The sequence below is a fragment of the Xiphophorus maculatus genome, chromosome 16, assembly GCF_002775205.1.
Source record: "Xiphophorus maculatus strain JP 163 A chromosome 16, X_maculatus-5.0-male, whole genome shotgun sequence".
Classification (NCBI taxonomy): domain Eukaryota; kingdom Metazoa; phylum Chordata; class Actinopteri; order Cyprinodontiformes; family Poeciliidae; genus Xiphophorus; species Xiphophorus maculatus.
The window spans coordinates 22,811,393-22,830,498 of NC_036458.1; the positions used below are offsets into that span (position 1 = coordinate 22,811,393).

At 37.6% G+C, this 19,106-nt stretch overlaps 4 protein-coding genes across 4 annotated transcripts; all 4 read left to right on the forward strand.

Moving 5' to 3' along the window:
- The first annotated feature begins 1,469 nt into the window (after positions 1–1,469).
- LOC102216901 (ferritin, middle subunit-like) lies at positions 1,470–3,293 on the forward strand. The gene is made up of 4 exons (XM_023348519.1): positions 1,470–1,758; positions 2,184–2,330; positions 2,765–2,890; positions 2,963–3,293. Exons 1-4 carry the CDS (start codon positions 1,657–1,659, stop codon positions 3,116–3,118), a joined length of 531 nt encoding a protein of 176 aa, XP_023204287.1. The 5' UTR covers positions 1,470–1,656; the 3' UTR covers positions 3,119–3,293.
- Positions 3,294–5,840: 2,547 nt separating this feature from the next.
- Positions 5,841–7,346, forward strand: LOC111611560 (ferritin, middle subunit-like). Its single transcript, XM_023348462.1, has 4 exons — positions 5,841–6,136; positions 6,562–6,708; positions 6,818–6,943; positions 7,016–7,346. Exons 1-4 carry the CDS (start codon positions 6,035–6,037, stop codon positions 7,169–7,171), a joined length of 531 nt encoding a protein of 176 aa, XP_023204230.1. The 5' UTR covers positions 5,841–6,034; the 3' UTR covers positions 7,172–7,346.
- Positions 7,347–10,336: 2,990 nt separating this feature from the next.
- Positions 10,337–12,160, forward strand: LOC111611571 (ferritin, middle subunit-like). The gene is made up of 4 exons (XM_023348518.1): positions 10,337–10,625; positions 11,051–11,197; positions 11,632–11,757; positions 11,830–12,160. Exons 1-4 carry the CDS (start codon positions 10,524–10,526, stop codon positions 11,983–11,985), a joined length of 531 nt encoding a protein of 176 aa, XP_023204286.1. The 5' UTR covers positions 10,337–10,523; the 3' UTR covers positions 11,986–12,160.
- A 2,545-nt stretch (positions 12,161–14,705) lies between these two features.
- LOC111611563 (ferritin, middle subunit-like) lies at positions 14,706–16,208 on the forward strand. The gene is made up of 4 exons (XM_023348479.1): positions 14,706–15,003; positions 15,429–15,575; positions 15,685–15,810; positions 15,883–16,208. The coding sequence occupies exons 1-4, from the start codon at positions 14,902–14,904 to the stop codon at positions 16,036–16,038; spliced, it is 531 nt and encodes a 176-aa protein (XP_023204247.1). The 5' UTR covers positions 14,706–14,901; the 3' UTR covers positions 16,039–16,208.
- Positions 16,209–19,106: the final 2,898 nt, after the last annotated feature.

Consider the following 19,106-nt stretch of genomic DNA (forward strand, 5'->3'; position numbering starts at 1 on the left):
AGTAGCGATGATATATTTTTAAAAATAGCTATTTTTTGGTCAAAATAAAATAAAGAATGATCTTCCATTAATCTTAATTAGTATTTGCAATCAAATCTTTGAAGATCCAAAACTGCAATATATCTTCTAAAAATGTCATGTAATCCTCCCAGAAAATGAGACATTAGCTATGGAGTTCATATAGTTGTTGATCCTATTTTTAGCATGAAGTTGGATAATTCTGCCTCTACATCTTATTTGAGGAGTGAAAACTTTAATTAAGATCTGACCCGTTCCGTCCCATTGGGCGGAGTTCATCTGACAGCTGGATGGATGGATGATAGGCAGACAGAATGGTGTAATTTAGCCTAAGATTATATGTTACTTTTTTAACCATAAACTTTATTCTATTTTATTGATATTTAAATGATAAATCAATACAAACCGATGCGATATACAAGCCCGTATATCAAGGCCCTGCTGCTGCAGGGAAAGCTGCACCTGTTCGTACGTGACACGCAGGTCATGGTGGAGGACCATGTGTTTCGCACCAGCCGCAAGAACTTCCTCTACCAGTACGATGACGAGGCAGACACGCTGACCAAAGTCTATGGAACCCCGAACCATCTTTGGGATTTAGGTCGCCATTTTGAATGTGTGGTGTCCAAACTTTACCCACAGTGTCTAGAGAAAGTACTTTGTGCTAAACAATGAACCGGATCTTATCAGGCGGTGCAGGGGAAGTGGTGTCGGTCCTGCCTGCCTTGTGCCTGGTGTTACCTTGGGTTTTACACCATGCGGATTGTTTTTTTTTTCTGTTGAGTCTTAAGTTGTTCAAACTTTGGTTTAACATGTTCAAAATGTGGGTGGGTTTAAAGATTGCAGTATTTTTCACTAATTGTGAAGTATAAGTAAAATCACACATTGTTTTCTGTCACATTTCTTTCTTTTTATGAAAAGTGAAAAATGTTGGTGTGGATTTTTAACAGCTTCCTTCACTTTGATGACCATGAAAGAAATCCAGGGCTGCTAGTAGTTAAAAGCCACTTTTTTAAAGAGACAACTCAGAGAACACAGAAACATATTTTTAAAATAATGATTCATTTAGAATTAGGCCAAATGTGTTGTATTTTTGTGTTAAAGCAACGAAGGTTATAAAGTCACTGCACACATAGTTCACATTAACAATTTGAATAAATTGATATTTAGCTTATTTCTTCAAGTAATTCTTAAAAAACACCTTGTCATCACAGGTGGCATCATGTTAAACAGAGAAACACCACGGTTCACCATTTCCACGAATTAATAAAGGAGGGAACGAAATTTGATCGTTCACCCTATTGTGTTACATCCTGCTGTGTCTTACAGAAGCGACACCACTATTTTGCTTGTCTCATCCTAGATTGCTGATTGGCGGACACCTGCAGAGTGACTTTGACATCTGTCACGAGATCTGTTTAAATACGGAGGAGCGTCGCCTCCATCACAGAACGGAGACCAAAGCCTCGAAGAGTTCTTGCTTCAACAGTGTTTGAACGGAACTTCATTTTTTCCTACCCAGCAGAATCCAGAGCTATCTCAACTCTGCTTCTACTTGAACACTACTAAAGTAGTCGACGTAAAACTTTATTTTTTCCTCGGTTTTTTTTGTTAAAACAGAAGAAAACACCAACCAAGATGCAATCCCAGGTGCGTCAGAACTACCACCGCGACTGCGAGGCCGCCATTAACAGGATGGTCAACATGGAGATGTTTGCCTCCTACACCTACACCTCTATGGTAAGATACTATTTGCACTACCTCTGCTTCATTAGTCTGCCTTCAGCTATTTAGCAGCCTCACCTATTATACACTTCGTCAAATTAAATGCTACTGACTACTAGCTTTCAGAAATGAAAATAAGGGTTGGTGTGTCTACAAAAGTGGCCACGATAAAATGGCTGACAATAATATTTCCTGTGTTTTATTTTGGCCATTATTGTTACACTTAGTGTTTATGTGTGTATGATAGACAGGTGTGTCTACGGGACATTTATAGAAACACGGAACGGTTCCGTATCTTACGGTGGTAACTCAGCTGAGGCTGCAGTTGTTCTTGCCAGACTCCGTCATTACTCAACGCGGCTTGGCCAAAGCTGCTGCTTCGCCAGATAATAATGGTACGCGAGGTGTTTCAATAACTGTACTACTTGTTTGTTCAACAGGCTCATTACTTCTGCCGCGACGACGTGGCTCTGCCGGGCTTCTCTCACTTGTTCAAGGAGAACAGCGAGGAGGAGAGGGAGCACGCCGAGAAGCTGCTGTCCTTTCAGAATAAGAGAGGAGGCCGAATCGTCCTCCAGGACGTCAGGGTAAGCACAGCTAATGCTAACAAAAGACACGTAGCAGCCATTTTGATGTTTGAATTACAACTTAAATTAAATTTACTGCTACATACTGCAAAAGAGGTTCTGCAGCATCCGGTGCAGGTCCACCAGTTTCCGAAACAGCTTCTTCCCACTTGCCATCAGACTGCTGAACTCTTAACTGGACTGCACTCAAAATCTGGTCTCCACTTCATACCTTGCACATGTACAGAGCTAAATAACTTCTATTTTACTGTCAGTCCTGCACTTTATAATTTATATTCATATTTTATACTGTATTTTATTCTGTAGTAACCTCAACATTGTCCTGAGCCATATGCAACGAAATTTCGTTCTGTATACACCCTGTGCATGCAAATTGACAATAAAGTCAGTCTAAGTCTAAAAAAAAAGAGCTTTAACTGTTTACCATTTTACAGAAACCAGAGAAGGATGAGTGGGGCAGTGGGCTGGAAGCCATGAAGTGTGCTCTGGAGCTGGAGAAAAATGTCAACCAGGCTCTGCTGGATCTGCACAAGCTGGCGACTGATCATGTTGATCCCCATGTAAGTTAAAAGTTATATTTTCGCTTCATTCACACTTGATGGTTTTGAAACTAACCAACAATTTTGTTTCAGCTGTGCGATTTCCTGGAGTCCCACTACCTGAACGAGCAGGTGGAGTCCATCAAGAAGTTCGGTGACTACATCACCAACCTGACCCGCATGGATGCCCACAACAACAAGATGGCGGAGTACCTGTTTGACAAGCACACCCTGGGAGGCCAAAGCTAAATGACCAGAAGAGAAGATGGAGTAGAAGTGTGTGTAACAAAGGCTTCAGGCTAAATTTGTCTACTCCAGAGTTTATTAAGCATTTCATTGACCTAATCAGTTTCTGAAGTTGTAGAGTTGAGTGTATTAAGTAGTTGGTCTAAGTGTAACTTCTGAATAAACATCTTGAGCTGGAGTTCTGTGGTCTGACTTGTTTATAATTTGAGGTCATTGTGCCTCCAAAACGGATAAATTCCTGGTTAAAGGTGAAGCAGTAAAATGTCAAACCAGGTTTTGGAACCAACAAGTTTCCTGATTCCAAAAGAACTGCTAACAGAAGATCCCAAAGGGAAACGTAACGGCATCTAACAAAGTTCATGCAGCTTAAAATGCCACCTGGCATTTGGCCTGAAGGATCTGCTTCAATCAGAAGCCTGAGATTTAATACACAAACCTGAGAAGAGTTACTAGACTTTAAAGCAAAACCATCAGGTATTGTGAAGAAACTTGAGAACATATGTTGAATTTTAACAGGTTTTCAAATTGGAGTTGCAAGACTTTATTCCAAGTAAACTTATAAATGGCAATTTGAAGACAACCACACAAAGATGCTGGTCTTACAATGTGGACCAGGAACTGACCATATGAGGCTGTTCACTAGTAAAACTCCCAGCTGGGATCTTTCTGCATGGAGTTTGGATGTTTCATAGCAAATGTGGGAGCACTGGCTTTACTACTACACTAGCAATATATGCATGATGGATTCATTGGTCTCCCTAAATGGATAAAACCTGAATTTACTGGAGTAAATGGTTAAATACAATAATCCATTTTCAAGGCTGTAGTCAAGATTTGTATGAACCTCCTGTCTTACACTTCCATTAAGGCTGGGCAACATTCAGACATTCTAGTGAATACATTGAAGTGGAAATTGCTATTTATTCAATCTTGAGTGATTTTTAACATTTTTGCATGAAAAACAAGTTATTTTCTTTATGCACTTTGGACTGAGGTGATAAACTATTTCAACTTGGAATGTCAAAAATTGTCAGTAACCTTGATTCTTAACATTGTTTAAAAAGCCATCAGTTTTCCCATGTCATCCTCACCACCTATTAATTATGGAGATTGTTAGATTTATAATACAGTAATTCTTAAACACAAAGATTTTAATAATTAATATCAGAGAATTAGTTACAAAAATTGTTGCATACATTTTGAATGTGAGTGTAAGAATGTGAGCTTTATTTAGGTAAGGATAAAAGGAAATCAGAAACAATGGAAATAAAATACAATATCCCAAACAACACAATCATGCCACATTTAATATATTTTCTTTCATCAAAACCAAAAATTACAGTAACACAAAAATGTGAAAGGACCCAGGAGCGTTAAGTATGTAAAATATATCTGCTTTACTAACTGTGTACCTAAAATAAACACAATTTGATTAACAATACTAATTTCCTACATGTATTTTATGAGTTTCTGTAAAATAAAGCTTATTTTTCTGTAACATCGTTTCTGAGTTGCTTTGGAGTTTTGTTATTACAGAGCGCCATCTGGTGGATAAGATCTGCACGACATTTTGAAGACAGTTCATTTCATTACAGTTGTGTAACTTAAAGTTAATTCAATTAGATGTTTAATAAGAAGTCAGCTCTAAATACATCTTTCATCAGATGACGTCTAGCCACGTAAGTTTTTTTCTCCATTTGACTAAATGGCGATGATATATTTTTAAAAATGACTATTTTTTGTAAAAATACAATAAAAAATGATCTTTTATTAATCTTAATTAGTATTTGCAATCAAATCTTTGAAGATCCAAAACTGCAATATATCTTCTAAAAATGTCATGTAATCCTCCCAGAAAATGAGACATTAGCTATGGAGTTCATATAGTTGTTGATCCTATTTTTAGCATGAAGTTGGATAATTCTGCCTCTACATCTTATTTGAGGAGTGAAAACTTTAATTAAGATCTGACCCGTTCCGTCCCATTGGGCGGAGTTCATCTGACAGCTGGATGGATGGATGATAGGCAGACAGAATGGTGTAATTTAGCCTAAGATTATATGTTACTTTTTTAACCACAAACTTTAATCTACTATATTGAGATTTTAAATGAGAAATCAATACAAAGTTATGCATAATTGTGAAGTATAAGGAAAATCACACATTGTTTTCTGTCACACATTTCTTTCTTTTTATGTAAAGTCAAAAATGTTGGTGTGGATTTTTAACAGCTTCCTTCACTTTGATGACCATGAAAGAAATCCAGGGCTGCTAGTAGTTAAAAGCCACTTTTTTAAAGAGACAACTCAGAGAACACAGAAACATATTTTTAAAATAATGATTCATTTAGAATTAGGCCAAATGTGTTGTATTTTTGTGTTAAAGCAACGAAGGTTATAAAGTCACTGCACACATAGTTCACATTAACAATTTGAATAAATTGATATTTAGCTTATTTCTTCAAGTAATTCTTAAAAAACACCTTGTCATCACAGGTGGCATCATGTTAAACAGAGAAACACCACGGTTCACCATTTCCACGAATTAATAAAGGAGGGAACGAAATTTGATCGTTCACCCTATTGTGTTACATCCTGCTGTGTCTTACAGAAGCGACACCACTATTTTGCTTGTCTCATCCTAGATTGCTGATTGGCGGACACCTGCAGAGTCACTTTGACATCCGTCACGAGATCTGTTTAAATACGGAGGAGCGTCGCCTCTATCACAGAACGGAGACCAAAGCCTCGAAGAGTTCTTGCTTCAACAGTGTTTGAACGGAACTTCATTTATTCCTACCCAGCAGAATCCAGAGCTATCTCAACTCTGCTTCTACTTGAACACTACTAAAGTAGTCGACGTAAAACTTTATTTTTTCCTCGGTTTTTTTTGTTAAAACAGAAGAAAACACCAACCAAGATGCAATCCCAGGTGCGTCAGAACTACCACCGCGACTGCGAGGCCGCCATTAACAGGATGGTCAACATGGAGATGTTTGCCTCCTACACCTACACCTCTATGGTAAGATACTATTTGCACTACCTCTGCTTCATTAGTCTGCCTTCAGCTATTTAGCAGCCTCACCTATTATACACTTCGTCAAATTAAATGCTACTGACTACTAGCTTTCAGAAATGAAAATAAGGGTTGGTGTGTCTACAAAAGTGGCCACGATAAAATGGCTGACAATAATATTTCCTGTGTTTTATTTTGGCCATTATTGTTACACTTAGTGTTTATGTGTGTATGATAGACAGGTGTGTCTACGGGACATTTATAGAAACACGGAACGGTTCCGTATCTTACGGTGGTAACTCAGCTGAGGCTGCAGTTGTTCTTGCCAGACTCCGTCATTACTCAACGCGGCTTGGCCAAAGCTGCTGCTTCGCCAGATAATAATGGGACGCGAGGTGTTTCAATAACTGTACTACTTGTTTGTTCAACAGGCTCATTACTTCTGCCGCGACGACGTGGCTCTGCCGGGCTTCTCTCACTTGTTCAAGGAGAACAGCGAGGAGGAGAGGGAGCACGCCGAGAAGCTGCTGTCCTTTCAGAATAAGAGAGGAGGCCGAATCGTCCTCCAGGACGTCAGGGTAAGCACAGCTAATGCTAACAAAAGACACGTAGCAGCCACTGTGATGTTTTAACTGCAACTTAAATTAAATTTACTGCTACATACTGTAACTGTTTACCATATTATAGAAACCAGAGAAGGATGAGTGGGGCAGTGGGCTGGAAGCCATGAAGTGTGCTCTGGAGCTGGAGAAAAATGTCAACCAGGCTCTGCTGGATCTGCACAAGCTGGCGACTGATCATGTTGATCCCCATGTAAGTTAAAAGTTATATTTTTGCTTCATTGACACTTGATGGTTTTGAAACTAACCAACAATTTTGTTTCAGCTGTGCGATTTCCTGGAGTCCCACTACCTGAACGAGCAGGTGGAGTCCATCAAGAAGTTCGGTGACCACATCACCAACCTGACCCGCATGGATGCCCACAACAACAAGATGGCGGAGTACCTGTTTGACAAGCACACCCTGGGAGGCAAAAGCTAAATGACCAGAAGAGAAGATGGAGTAGAAGTGTGTGTAACAAAGGCTTCAGGCTAAATTTGTCTACTCCAGAGTTTATTAAGCATTTCATTGACCTAATCAGTTTCTGAAGTTGTAGAGTTGAGTGTATTAAGTAGTTGGTCTAAGTGTAACTTCTGAATAAACATCTTGAGCTGGAGTTCTGTGGTCTGACTTGTTTATAATTTGAGGTCATTGTGCCTCCAAAACGGATAAATTCCTGGTTAAAGGTGAAGCAGTAAAATGTCAAACCAGGTTTTGGAACCAACAAGTTTCCTGATTCCAAAAGAACTGCTAACAGAAGATCCCAAAGGGAAACGTAACGGCATCTAACAAAGTTCATGCAGCTTAAAATGCCACCTGGCATTTGGCCTGAAGGATCTGCTTCAATCAGAAGCCTGAGATTTAATACACAAACCTGAGAAGAGTTACTAGACTTTAAAGCAAAACCATCAGGTATTGTGAAGAAACTTGAGAAAATATGTTGAATTTTAACAGGTTTCCAAATTGGAGTTGCAAGACTTTATTCCAAGTAAACTTATAAATGGCAATTTGAAGACAACCACACAAAGATGCTGGTCTTACAATGTGGACCAGGAACTGACCATATGAGGCTGTTCACTAGTAAAACTCCCAGCTGGGATCTTTCTGCATGGAGTTTGGATGTTTCATAGCAAATGTGGGAGCACTGGCTTTACTACTACACTAGCAATATATGCATGATGGATTCATTGGTCTCCCTAAATGGATAAAACCTGAATTTACTGGAGTAAATGGTTAAATACAATAATCCATTTTCAAGGCTGTAGTCAAGATTTGTATGAACCTCCTGTCTTACACTTCCATTAAGGCTGGGCAACATTCAGACATTCTAGTGAATACATTGAAGTGGAAATTGCTATTTATTCAATCTTGAGTGATTTTTAACATTTTTGCATGAAAAACAAGTTATTTTCTTTATGCACTTTGGACTGAGGTGATAAACTATTTCAACTTGGAATGTCAAAAATTGTCAGTAACCTTGATTCTTAACATTGTTTAAAAAGCCATCAGTTTTCCCATGTCATCCTCACCACCTATTAATTATGGGAAATTATGGAGATTGTTAGATTTATAATACAGTAATTCTTAAACACAAAGATTTTAATAATTAATATCAGAGAATTAGTTACAAAAATTGTTGCATACATTTTGAATGTGAGTGTAAGAATGTGAGCTTTATTTAGGTAAGGATAAAAGGAAATCAGAAACAATGGAAATAAAATACAATATCCTAAACAACACAATCATGCCACATTTAATATATTTTCTTTCATCAAAACCAAAAATTACAGTAACACAAAAATATGAAAGGACCCAGGAGCGTTAAGTATGTAAAATATATCTGCTTTACTAACTGTGTACCTAAAATAAACACAATTTGATTAACAATACTAATTTCCTGCATGGTTTTATGAATTTCTGTAAAATAAAGCTTAATTTTCTGTAACATCGTTTCTGAGTTTCTTTGGAGTTTTGTTATTACAGAGCGCCATCTGGTGGAAAAGATCTGCACGATATTTTGAAGACAGTTCATTTCATTACAGTTGTGTAACTTAAAGTTAATTCAATTAGATGTTTAATAAGAAGTCAGCTCTAAATACATCTTTCATCAAATAACGTTTTTTTCTTCACTTGACTAAGTAGCGATGATATATTTTTAAAAATAGCTATTTTTTGGTCAAAATAAAATAAAGAATGATCTTCCATTAATCTTAATTAGTATTTGCAATCAAATCTTTGAAGATCCAAAACTGCAATATATCTTCTAAAAATGTCATGTAATCCTCCCAGAAAATGAGACATTAGCTATGGAGTTCATATAGTTGTTGATCCTATTTTTAGCATGAAGTTGGATAATTCTGCCTCTACATCTTATTTGAGGAGTGAAAACTTTAATTAAGATCTGACCCGTTCCGTCCCATTGGGCGGAGTTCATCTGACAGCTGGATGGATGGATGATAGGCAGACAGAATGGTGTAATTTAGCCTAAGATTATATGTTACTTTTTTAACCATAAACTTTATTCTATTTTATTGATATTTAAATGATAAATCAATACAAACCGATGCGATATACAAGCCCGTATATCAAGGCCCTGCTGCTGCAGGGAAAGCTGCACCTGTTCGTACGTGACACGCAGGTCATGGTGGAGGACCATGTGTTTCGCACCAGCCGCAAGAACTTCCTCTACCAGTACGATGACGAGGCAGACACGCTGACCAAAGTCTATGGAACCCCGAACCATCTTTGGGATTTAGGTCGCCATTTTGAATGTGTGGTGTCCAAACTTTACCCACAGTGTCTAGAGAAAGTACTTTGTGCTAAACAATGAACCGGATCTTATCAGGCGGTGCAGGGGAAGTGGTGTCGGTCCTGCCTGCCTTGTGCCTGGTGTTACCTTGGGTTTTACACCATGCGGATTGTTTTTTTTTTCTGTTGAGTCTTAAGTTGTTCAAACTTTGGTTTAACATGTTCAAAATGTGGGTGGGTTTAAAGATTGCAGTATTTTTCACTAATTGTGAAGTATAAGTAAAATCACACATTGTTTTCTGTCACATTTCTTTCTTTTTATGAAAAGTGAAAAATGTTGGTGTGGATTTTTAACAGCTTCCTTCACTTTGATGACCATGAAAGAAATCCAGGGCTGCTAGTAGTTAAAAGCCACTTTTTTAAAGAGACAACTCAGAGAACACAGAAACATATTTTTAAAATAATGATTCATTTAGAATTAGGCCAAATGTGTTGTATTTTTGTGTTAAAGCAACGAAGGTTATAAAGTCACTGCACACATAGTTCACATTAACAATTTGAATAAATTGATATTTAGCTTATTTCTTCAAGTAATTCTTAAAAAACACCTTGTCATCACAGGTGGCATCATGTTAAACAGAGAAACACCACGGTTCACCATTTCCACGAATTAATAAAGGAGGGAACGAAATTTGATCGTTCACCCTATTGTGTTACATCCTGCTGTGTCTTACAGAAGCGACACCACTATTTTGCTTGTCTCATCCTAGATTGCTGATTGGCGGACACCTGCAGAGTGACTTTGACATCTGTCACGAGATCTGTTTAAATACGGAGGAGCGTCGCCTCCATCACAGAACGGAGACCAAAGCCTCGAAGAGTTCTTGCTTCAACAGTGTTTGAACGGAACTTCATTTTTTCCTACCCAGCAGAATCCAGAGCTATCTCAACTCTGCTTCTACTTGAACACTACTAAAGTAGTCGACGTAAAACTTTATTTTTTCCTCGGTTTTTTTTGTTAAAACAGAAGAAAACACCAACCAAGATGCAATCCCAGGTGCGTCAGAACTACCACCGCGACTGCGAGGCCGCCATTAACAGGATGGTCAACATGGAGATGTTTGCCTCCTACACCTACACCTCTATGGTAAGATACTATTTGCACTACCTCTGCTTCATTAGTCTGCCTTCAGCTATTTAGCAGCCTCACCTATTATACACTTCGTCAAATTAAATGCTACTGACTACTAGCTTTCAGAAATGAAAATAAGGGTTGGTGTGTCTACAAAAGTGGCCACGATAAAATGGCTGACAATAATATTTCCTGTGTTTTATTTTGGCCATTATTGTTACACTTAGTGTTTATGTGTGTATGATAGACAGGTGTGTCTACGGGACATTTATAGAAACACGGAACGGTTCCGTATCTTACGGTGGTAACTCAGCTGAGGCTGCAGTTGTTCTTGCCAGACTCCGTCATTACTCAACGCGGCTTGGCCAAAGCTGCTGCTTCGCCAGATAATAATGGTACGCGAGGTGTTTCAATAACTGTACTACTTGTTTGTTCAACAGGCTCATTACTTCTGCCGCGACGACGTGGCTCTGCCGGGCTTCTCTCACTTGTTCAAGGAGAACAGCGAGGAGGAGAGGGAGCACGCCGAGAAGCTGCTGTCCTTTCAGAATAAGAGAGGAGGCCGAATCGTCCTCCAGGACGTCAGGGTAAGCACAGCTAATGCTAACAAAAGACACGTAGCAGCCATTTTGATGTTTGAATTACAACTTAAATTAAATTTACTGCTACATACTGCAAAAGAGGTTCTGCAGCATCCGGTGCAGGTCCACCAGTTTCCGAAACAGCTTCTTCCCACTTGCCATCAGACTGCTGAACTCTTAACTGGACTGCACTCAAAATCTGGTCTCCACTTCATACCTTGCACATGTACAGAGCTAAATAACTTCTATTTTACTGTCAGTCCTGCACTTTATAATTTATATTCATATTTTATACTGTATTTTATTCTGTAGTAACCTCAACATTGTCCTGAGCCATATGCAACGAAATTTCGTTCTGTATACACCCTGTGCATGCAAATTGACAATAAAGTCAGTCTAAGTCTAAAAAAAAAGAGCTTTAACTGTTTACCATTTTACAGAAACCAGAGAAGGATGAGTGGGGCAGTGGGCTGGAAGCCATGAAGTGTGCTCTGGAGCTGGAGAAAAATGTCAACCAGGCTCTGCTGGATCTGCACAAGCTGGCGACTGATCATGTTGATCCCCATGTAAGTTAAAAGTTATATTTTCGCTTCATTCACACTTGATGGTTTTGAAACTAACCAACAATTTTGTTTCAGCTGTGCGATTTCCTGGAGTCCCACTACCTGAACGAGCAGGTGGAGTCCATCAAGAAGTTCGGTGACTACATCACCAACCTGACCCGCATGGATGCCCACAACAACAAGATGGCGGAGTACCTGTTTGACAAGCACACCCTGGGAGGCCAAAGCTAAATGACCAGAAGAGAAGATGGAGTAGAAGTGTGTGTAACAAAGGCTTCAGGCTAAATTTGTCTACTCCAGAGTTTATTAAGCATTTCATTGACCTAATCAGTTTCTGAAGTTGTAGAGTTGAGTGTATTAAGTAGTTGGTCTAAGTGTAACTTCTGAATAAACATCTTGAGCTGGAGTTCTGTGGTCTGACTTGTTTATAATTTGAGGTCATTGTGCCTCCAAAACGGATAAATTCCTGGTTAAAGGTGAAGCAGTAAAATGTCAAACCAGGTTTTGGAACCAACAAGTTTCCTGATTCCAAAAGAACTGCTAACAGAAGATCCCAAAGGGAAACGTAACGGCATCTAACAAAGTTCATGCAGCTTAAAATGCCACCTGGCATTTGGCCTGAAGGATCTGCTTCAATCAGAAGCCTGAGATTTAATACACAAACCTGAGAAGAGTTACTAGACTTTAAAGCAAAACCATCAGGTATTGTGAAGAAACTTGAGAACATATGTTGAATTTTAACAGGTTTTCAAATTGGAGTTGCAAGACTTTATTCCAAGTAAACTTATAAATGGCAATTTGAAGACAACCACACAAAGATGCTGGTCTTACAATGTGGACCAGGAACTGACCATATGAGGCTGTTCACTAGTAAAACTCCCAGCTGGGATCTTTCTGCATGGAGTTTGGATGTTTCATAGCAAATGTGGGAGCACTGGCTTTACTACTACACTAGCAATATATGCATGATGGATTCATTGGTCTCCCTAAATGGATAAAACCTGAATTTACTGGAGTAAATGGTTAAATACAATAATCCATTTTCAAGGCTGTAGTCAAGATTTGTATGAACCTCCTGTCTTATACTTCCATTAAGGCTGGGCAACATTCAGACATTCTAGTGAATACATTGAAGTGGAAATTGCTATTTATTCAATCTTGAGTGATTTTTAACATTTTTGCATGAAAAACAAGTTATTTTCTTTATGCACTTTGGACTGAGGTGATAAACTATTTCAACTTGGAATGTCAAAAATTGTCAGTAACCTTGATTCTTAACATTGTTTAAAAAGCCATCAGTTTTCCCATGTCATCCTCACCACCTATTAATTATGGAGATTGTTAGATTTATAATACAGTAATTCTTAAACACAAAGATTTTAATAATTAATATCAGAGAATTAGTTACAAAAATTGTTGCATACATTTTGAATGTGAGTGTAAGAATGTGAGCTTTATTTAGGTAAGGATAAAAGGAAATCAGAAACAATGGAAATAAAATACAATATCCCAAACAACACAATCATGCCACATTTAATATATTTTCTTTCATCAAAACCAAAAATTACAGTAACACAAAAATGTGAAAGGACCCAGGAGCGTTAAGTATGTAAAATATATCTGCTTTACTAACTGTGTACCTAAAATAAACACAATTTGATTAACAATACTAATTTCCTACATGTATTTTATGAGTTTCTGTAAAATAAAGCTTATTTTTCTGTAACATCGTTTCTGAGTTGCTTTGGAGTTTTGTTATTACAGAGCGCCATCTGGTGGATAAGATCTGCACGACATTTTGAAGACAGTTCATTTCATTACAGTTGTGTAACTTAAAGTTAATTCAATTAGATGTTTAATAAGAAGTCAGCTCTAAATACATCTTTCATCAGATGACGTCTAGCCACGTAAGTTTTTTTCTCCATTTGACTAAATGGCGATGATATATTTTTAAAAATGACTATTTTTTGTAAAAATACAATAAAAAATGATCTTTTATTAATCTTAATTAGTATTTGCAATCAAATCTTTGAAGATCCAAAACTGCAATATATCTTCTAAAAATGTCATGTAATCCTCCCAGAAAATGAGACATTAGCTATGGAGTTCATATAGTTGTTGATCCTATTTTTAGCATGAAGTTGGATAATTCTGCCTCTACATCTTATTTGAGGAGTGAAAACTTTAATTAAGATCTGACCCGTTCCGTCCCATTGGGCGGAGTTCATCTGACAGCTGGATGGATGGATGATAGGCAGACAGAATGGTGTAATTTAGCCTAAGATTATATGTTACTTTTTTAACCACAAACTTTAATCTACTATATTGAGATTTTAAATGAGAAATCAATACAAAGTTATGCATAATTGTGAAGTATAAGGAAAATCACACATTGTTTTCTGTCACACATTTCTTTCTTTTTATGTAAAGTCAAAAATGTTGGTGTGGATTTTTAACAGCTTCCTTCACTTTGATGACCATGAAAGAAATCCAGGGCTGCTAGTAGTTAAAAGCCACTTTTTTAAAGAGACAACTCAGAGAACACAGAAACATATTTTTAAAATAATGATTCATTTAGAATTAGGCCAAATGTGTTGTATTTTTGTGTTAAAGCAACGAAGGTTATAAAGTCACTGCACACATAGTTCACATTAACAATTTGAATAAATTGATATTTAGCTTATTTCTTCAAGTAATTCTTAAAAAACACCTTGTCATCACAGGTGGCATCATGTTAAACAGAGAAACACCACGGTTCACCATTTCCACGAATTAATAAAGGAGGGAACGAAATTTGATCGTTCACCCTATTGTGTTACATCCTGCTGTGTCTTACAGAAGCGACACCACTATTTTGCTTGTCTCATCCTAGATTGCTGATTGGCGGACACCTGCAGAGTCACTTTGACATCCGTCACGAGATCTGTTTAAATACGGAGGAGCGTCGCCTCTATCACAGAACGGAGACCAAAGCCTCGAAGAGTTCTTGCTTCAACAGTGTTTGAACGGAACTTCATTTATTCCTACCCAGCAGAATCCAGAGCTATCTCAACTCTGCTTCTACTTGAACACTACTAAAGTAGTCGACGTAAAACTTTATTTTTTCCTCGGTTTTTTTTGTTAAAACAGAAGAAAACACCAACCAAGATGCAATCCCAGGTGCGTCAGAACTACCACCGCGACTGCGAGGCCGCCATTAACAGGATGGTCAACATGGAGATGTTTGCCTCCTACACCTACACCTCTATGGTAAGATACTATTTGCACTACCTCTGCTTCATTAGTCTGCCTTCAGCTATTTAGCAGCCTCACCTATTATACACTTCGTCAAATTAAATGCTACTGACTACTAGCTTTCAGAAATGAAAATAAGGGTTGGTGTGTCTACAAAAGTGGCCACGATAAAATGGCTGACAATAATATTTCCTGTGTTTTATTTTGGCCATTATTGTTACACTTAGTGTTTATGTGTGTATGATAGACAGGTGTGTCTACGGGACATTTATAGAAACACGGAACGGTTCCGTATCTTACGGTGGTAACTCAGCTGAGGCTGCAGTTGTTCTTGCCAGACTCCGTCATTACTCAACGCGGCTTGGCCAAAGCTGCTGCTTCGCCAGATAATAATGGGACGCGAGGTGTTTCAATAACTGTACTACTTGTTTGTTCAACAGGCTCATTACTTCTGCCGCGACGACGTGGCTCTGCCGGGCTTCTCTCACTTGTTCAAGGAGAACAGCGAGGAGGAGAGGGAGCACGCCGAGAAGCTGCTGTCCTTTCAGAATAAGAGAGGAGGCCGAATCGTCCTCCAGGACGTCAGGGTAAGCACAGCTAATGCTAACAAAAGACACGTAGCAGCCACTGTGATGTTTTAACTGCAACTTAAATTAAATTTACTGCTACATACTGTAACTGTTTACCATATTATAGAAACCAGAGAAGGATGAGTGGGGCAGTGGGCTGGAAGCCATGAAGTGTGCTCTGGAGCTGGAGAAAAATGTCAACCAGGCTCTGCTGGATCTGCACAAGCTGGCGACTGATCATGTTGATCCCCATGTAAGTTAAAAGTTATATTTTTGCTTCATTCACACTTGATGTTTTTGAAACTAACAAACAATTTTGTTTCAGCTGTGCGATTTCCTGGAGTCCCACTACCTGAACGAGCAGGTGGAGTCCATCAAGAAGTTCGGTGACTACATCACCAACCTGACCAGAATGGATGCCCACAACAACAAGATGGCGGAGTACCTGTTTGACAAGCACACCCTGGGAGGCAAAAGCTAAATGACCAGAAGAGAAGATGGAGTAGAAGTGTGTGTAACAAAGGCTTCAGGCTAAATTTGTCTACTCCAGAGTTTATTAAGCATTTCATTGACCTAATCAGTTTCTGAAGTTGTAGAGTGTATTAAGTAGTTGGTCTAAGTGTAAATTCTGAATAAACATCTTGAGCTGGAGTTCTGTGGTCTGACTTGTTTATAATTTGAGGTCATTGTGCCTCCAAAACGGATAAATTCCTGGTTAAAGGTGAAGCAGTAAAATGTCAAACAAGGTTTTGGAACCAACAAGTTTCCTGATTCCAAAAGAACTGCTAACAGAAGATCCCAAAGGGAAACGTAACGGCATCTAACAAAGTTCATGCAGCTTAAAATGCCACCTGGCATTTGGCCTGAAGGATCTGCTTCAATCAGAAGCCTGAGATTTAATGCACAAACCTGAGAAGAGTTACTAGACTTCAAAGCAAAACCATCAGGTATTGTGAAGAAACTTGAGAAAATATGTTGAATTTTAACAGGTTTCCAAATTGGAGTTGCGAGACTTTATTCCAAGTAAACTTATAAATGGCAATTTGAAGACAACCACACAAAGATGCTGGTCTTACAATGTGGACCAGGAACTGACCATATGAGGCTGTTCACTAGTAAAACTCCCAGCTGGGATCTTTCTGCATGGAGTTTGGATGTTTCATAGCAAATGTGGGAGCACTGGCTTTACTACTACACTAGCAATATATGCATGATGGATTCATTGGTCTCCCTAAATGGATAAAACCTGAATTTACTGGAGTAAATGGTTAAATACAATAATCCATTTTCAAGGCTGTAGTCAAGATTTGTATGAACCTCCTGTCTTATACTTCCATTAAGGCTGGGCAACATTCAGACATTCTAGTCAATACATTGAAGTGGAAATTGCTATTTATTCAATCTTGAGTGATTTTTAACATTTTTGCATGAAAAACAAGTTATTTTCTTTATGCACTTTGGACTGAGGTGATAAACTATTTCAACTTGGAATGTCAAAAATTGTCAGTAACCTTGATTCTTAACATTGTTTAAAAAGCCATCAGTTTTCCCATGTCATCCTCACCACCTATTAATTATGGGAAATTATGGAGATTGTTAGATTTATAATACAGTAATTCTTAAACACAAAAATTTTAATAATTTTAATATCAGAGAATTAGTTACAAACATTGTTGCAGTTCTAAATAAATACATTTTTAATGTGAGTGTAAGAATGTGAGCTTTATTTAGGTAAGGATAAAAGGAAATCAGAAACAATGGAAATAAAATACAATATCCTAAACAACACAATCATGCCACATTTAATATATTTTCTTTCATTAAAGCCAAAAATTACAGTAACACAAAAATATGAAAGGACCCAGGAGCGTTAAGTATGTAAAATATATCTGCTTTACTAACTGTGTACCTAAAATAAAAACAATTTGATTAACAATACTAATTTCCTGCGTGGTTTTATGAATTTCTGTAAAATAAAGCTTAATTTTCTGTAACATCGTTTCTGAGTTTCTTTGGAGTTTTGTTATTACAGAGCGCCATCTGGTGGAAAAGATCTGCACGATATTTTGAAGACAGTTCATTTCATTACAGTTGTGTAACTTAAAGTTAATTCAATTAGATGTTTAATAAGAAGTCAGCTCTAAATACATCTTTCATTAAATAACGTTTTTTTCTTCACTTGACTAAGTAGCGATGATATATTTTTAAAAATAGCTATTTTTTGGTCAAAATAAAATAAAGAATGATCTTCCATTAGTCTTAATTAGTATTTGCAATCAAATCTTTGAAGATCCAAAACTGCAATATATCTTCTAAAAATGTCATGTAATCCTCCCAGAAAATGAGACATTAGCTATGGAGTTCATATAGTTGTTGATCCTATTCTCCCCCTTAAATTCATTTCAAGCTCTGTATTTCAGATGATGGACTTCAGGCTTTATAGTTTTGAAAATGAATGCCAAAATATAACATGAAACATTTTTTAAATTATTGTGTTAACATAACTGTATTGTTGTGTGGTAAACTGACTGCTCCTATAAATATAAAAAATATGTGTTAAATATTGCATCACTACTGTTATCTAGTTGAGGGTGACACATCAATCCCTTGTTGGGGAAACTCTCTTTAGGGACATGGTACACCAAGTCACCTGAGGCTAATATCTGTTCTGGTAGTTACTGGAAACCACTGATATCGATACTGGTGCAGAAAGTGTAATGATGTGGTAAAGAGAGAAGTGAGCCTAGAAAGCAAAAGGAATAGTCCACTAAGCTGGGTGGATTGTCTGGTCCAATACTCAGTTGGTTTCAATCATACCTGAGGAACAGGGATTTTTTTCTTTCAATACGTAACTTCTCATTGGAAATCTCATGTGAGGTACACAAAGTATAAATCCTGCAACCATTTCTATTTAATATCTACCATAACTATAAAGATGATACACAACTCTGATGTTTGAACAAAACAATGTGGATGGACAGATGACAGGCAGGCAGAGGGGTGTAATTTAGCCTAAGATTATATGTTAGTTTTTTTAATTTTACTTAAACCACAAACTTTTATCTATTTCATTGAGATTTTAAATGAGAAATCAATACAAAGTTATGCATAATTGTGAAGTGTAAGTAAAATGGCACATTGTTTTCTGTCACATGTCTTTCTTTTTATGAAAAGTGAAAAATGTTGGTGTGGATTTTTAACAGCTTCCTTCACTTTGATGACCATGAAAGAAATCCAGGGCTGCTAGTAGTTAAAAGCCACTTTTTTAAAGAGACAACTCAGAGAACACAGAAACATATTTTTAAAATAATGACTAATTTAGAATTAGGCCAAATGTTTTGTATTTTTGTGTTAAAGCAACGAAGGTTATAAAGTCACTGCACACATAGTTCACATTAACAATATGAATAAATTGATATTTAGCTTATTTCTTCACGTAATTCTTAAAAAACACCTTGTCATCACAGGTGGCATCATGTTAAACAGAGAAACACCACGGTTCACCATTTCCACAAATCAATAAAGGAGGGAACGAAATTTGATCGTTCA

Bases quoted from the DNA above. Each gene is read 5' to 3' on its own strand.
- LOC111611563 (XM_023348479.1), top strand. From the start codon at position 14,902: ATGCAATCCCAGGTGCGTCAGAACTACCACCGCGACTGCGAGGCCGCC. The intron at 15,004-15,428 runs GTAAGATACTAT...TTTGTTCAACAG, and splicing joins CCTACACCTACACCTCTATG to GCTCATTACTTCTGCCGCGA. The intron at 15,576-15,684 runs GTAAGCACAGCT...ACCATATTATAG, and splicing joins TCGTCCTCCAGGACGTCAGG to AAACCAGAGAAGGATGAGTG.
- LOC102216901 (XM_023348519.1), top strand. From the start codon at position 1,657: ATGCAATCCCAGGTGCGTCAGAACTACCACCGCGACTGCGAGGCCGCC. The intron at 2,331-2,764 runs GTAAGCACAGCT...ACCATTTTACAG, and splicing joins TCGTCCTCCAGGACGTCAGG to AAACCAGAGAAGGATGAGTG. The intron at 2,891-2,962 runs GTAAGTTAAAAG...ATTTTGTTTCAG, and splicing joins CTGATCATGTTGATCCCCAT to CTGTGCGATTTCCTGGAGTC.
- LOC111611560 (XM_023348462.1), top strand. From the start codon at position 6,035: ATGCAATCCCAGGTGCGTCAGAACTACCACCGCGACTGCGAGGCCGCC. The intron at 6,709-6,817 runs GTAAGCACAGCT...ACCATATTATAG, and splicing joins TCGTCCTCCAGGACGTCAGG to AAACCAGAGAAGGATGAGTG. The intron at 6,944-7,015 runs GTAAGTTAAAAG...ATTTTGTTTCAG, and splicing joins CTGATCATGTTGATCCCCAT to CTGTGCGATTTCCTGGAGTC.
- LOC111611571 (XM_023348518.1), top strand. From the start codon at position 10,524: ATGCAATCCCAGGTGCGTCAGAACTACCACCGCGACTGCGAGGCCGCC. The intron at 11,198-11,631 runs GTAAGCACAGCT...ACCATTTTACAG, and splicing joins TCGTCCTCCAGGACGTCAGG to AAACCAGAGAAGGATGAGTG. The intron at 11,758-11,829 runs GTAAGTTAAAAG...ATTTTGTTTCAG, and splicing joins CTGATCATGTTGATCCCCAT to CTGTGCGATTTCCTGGAGTC.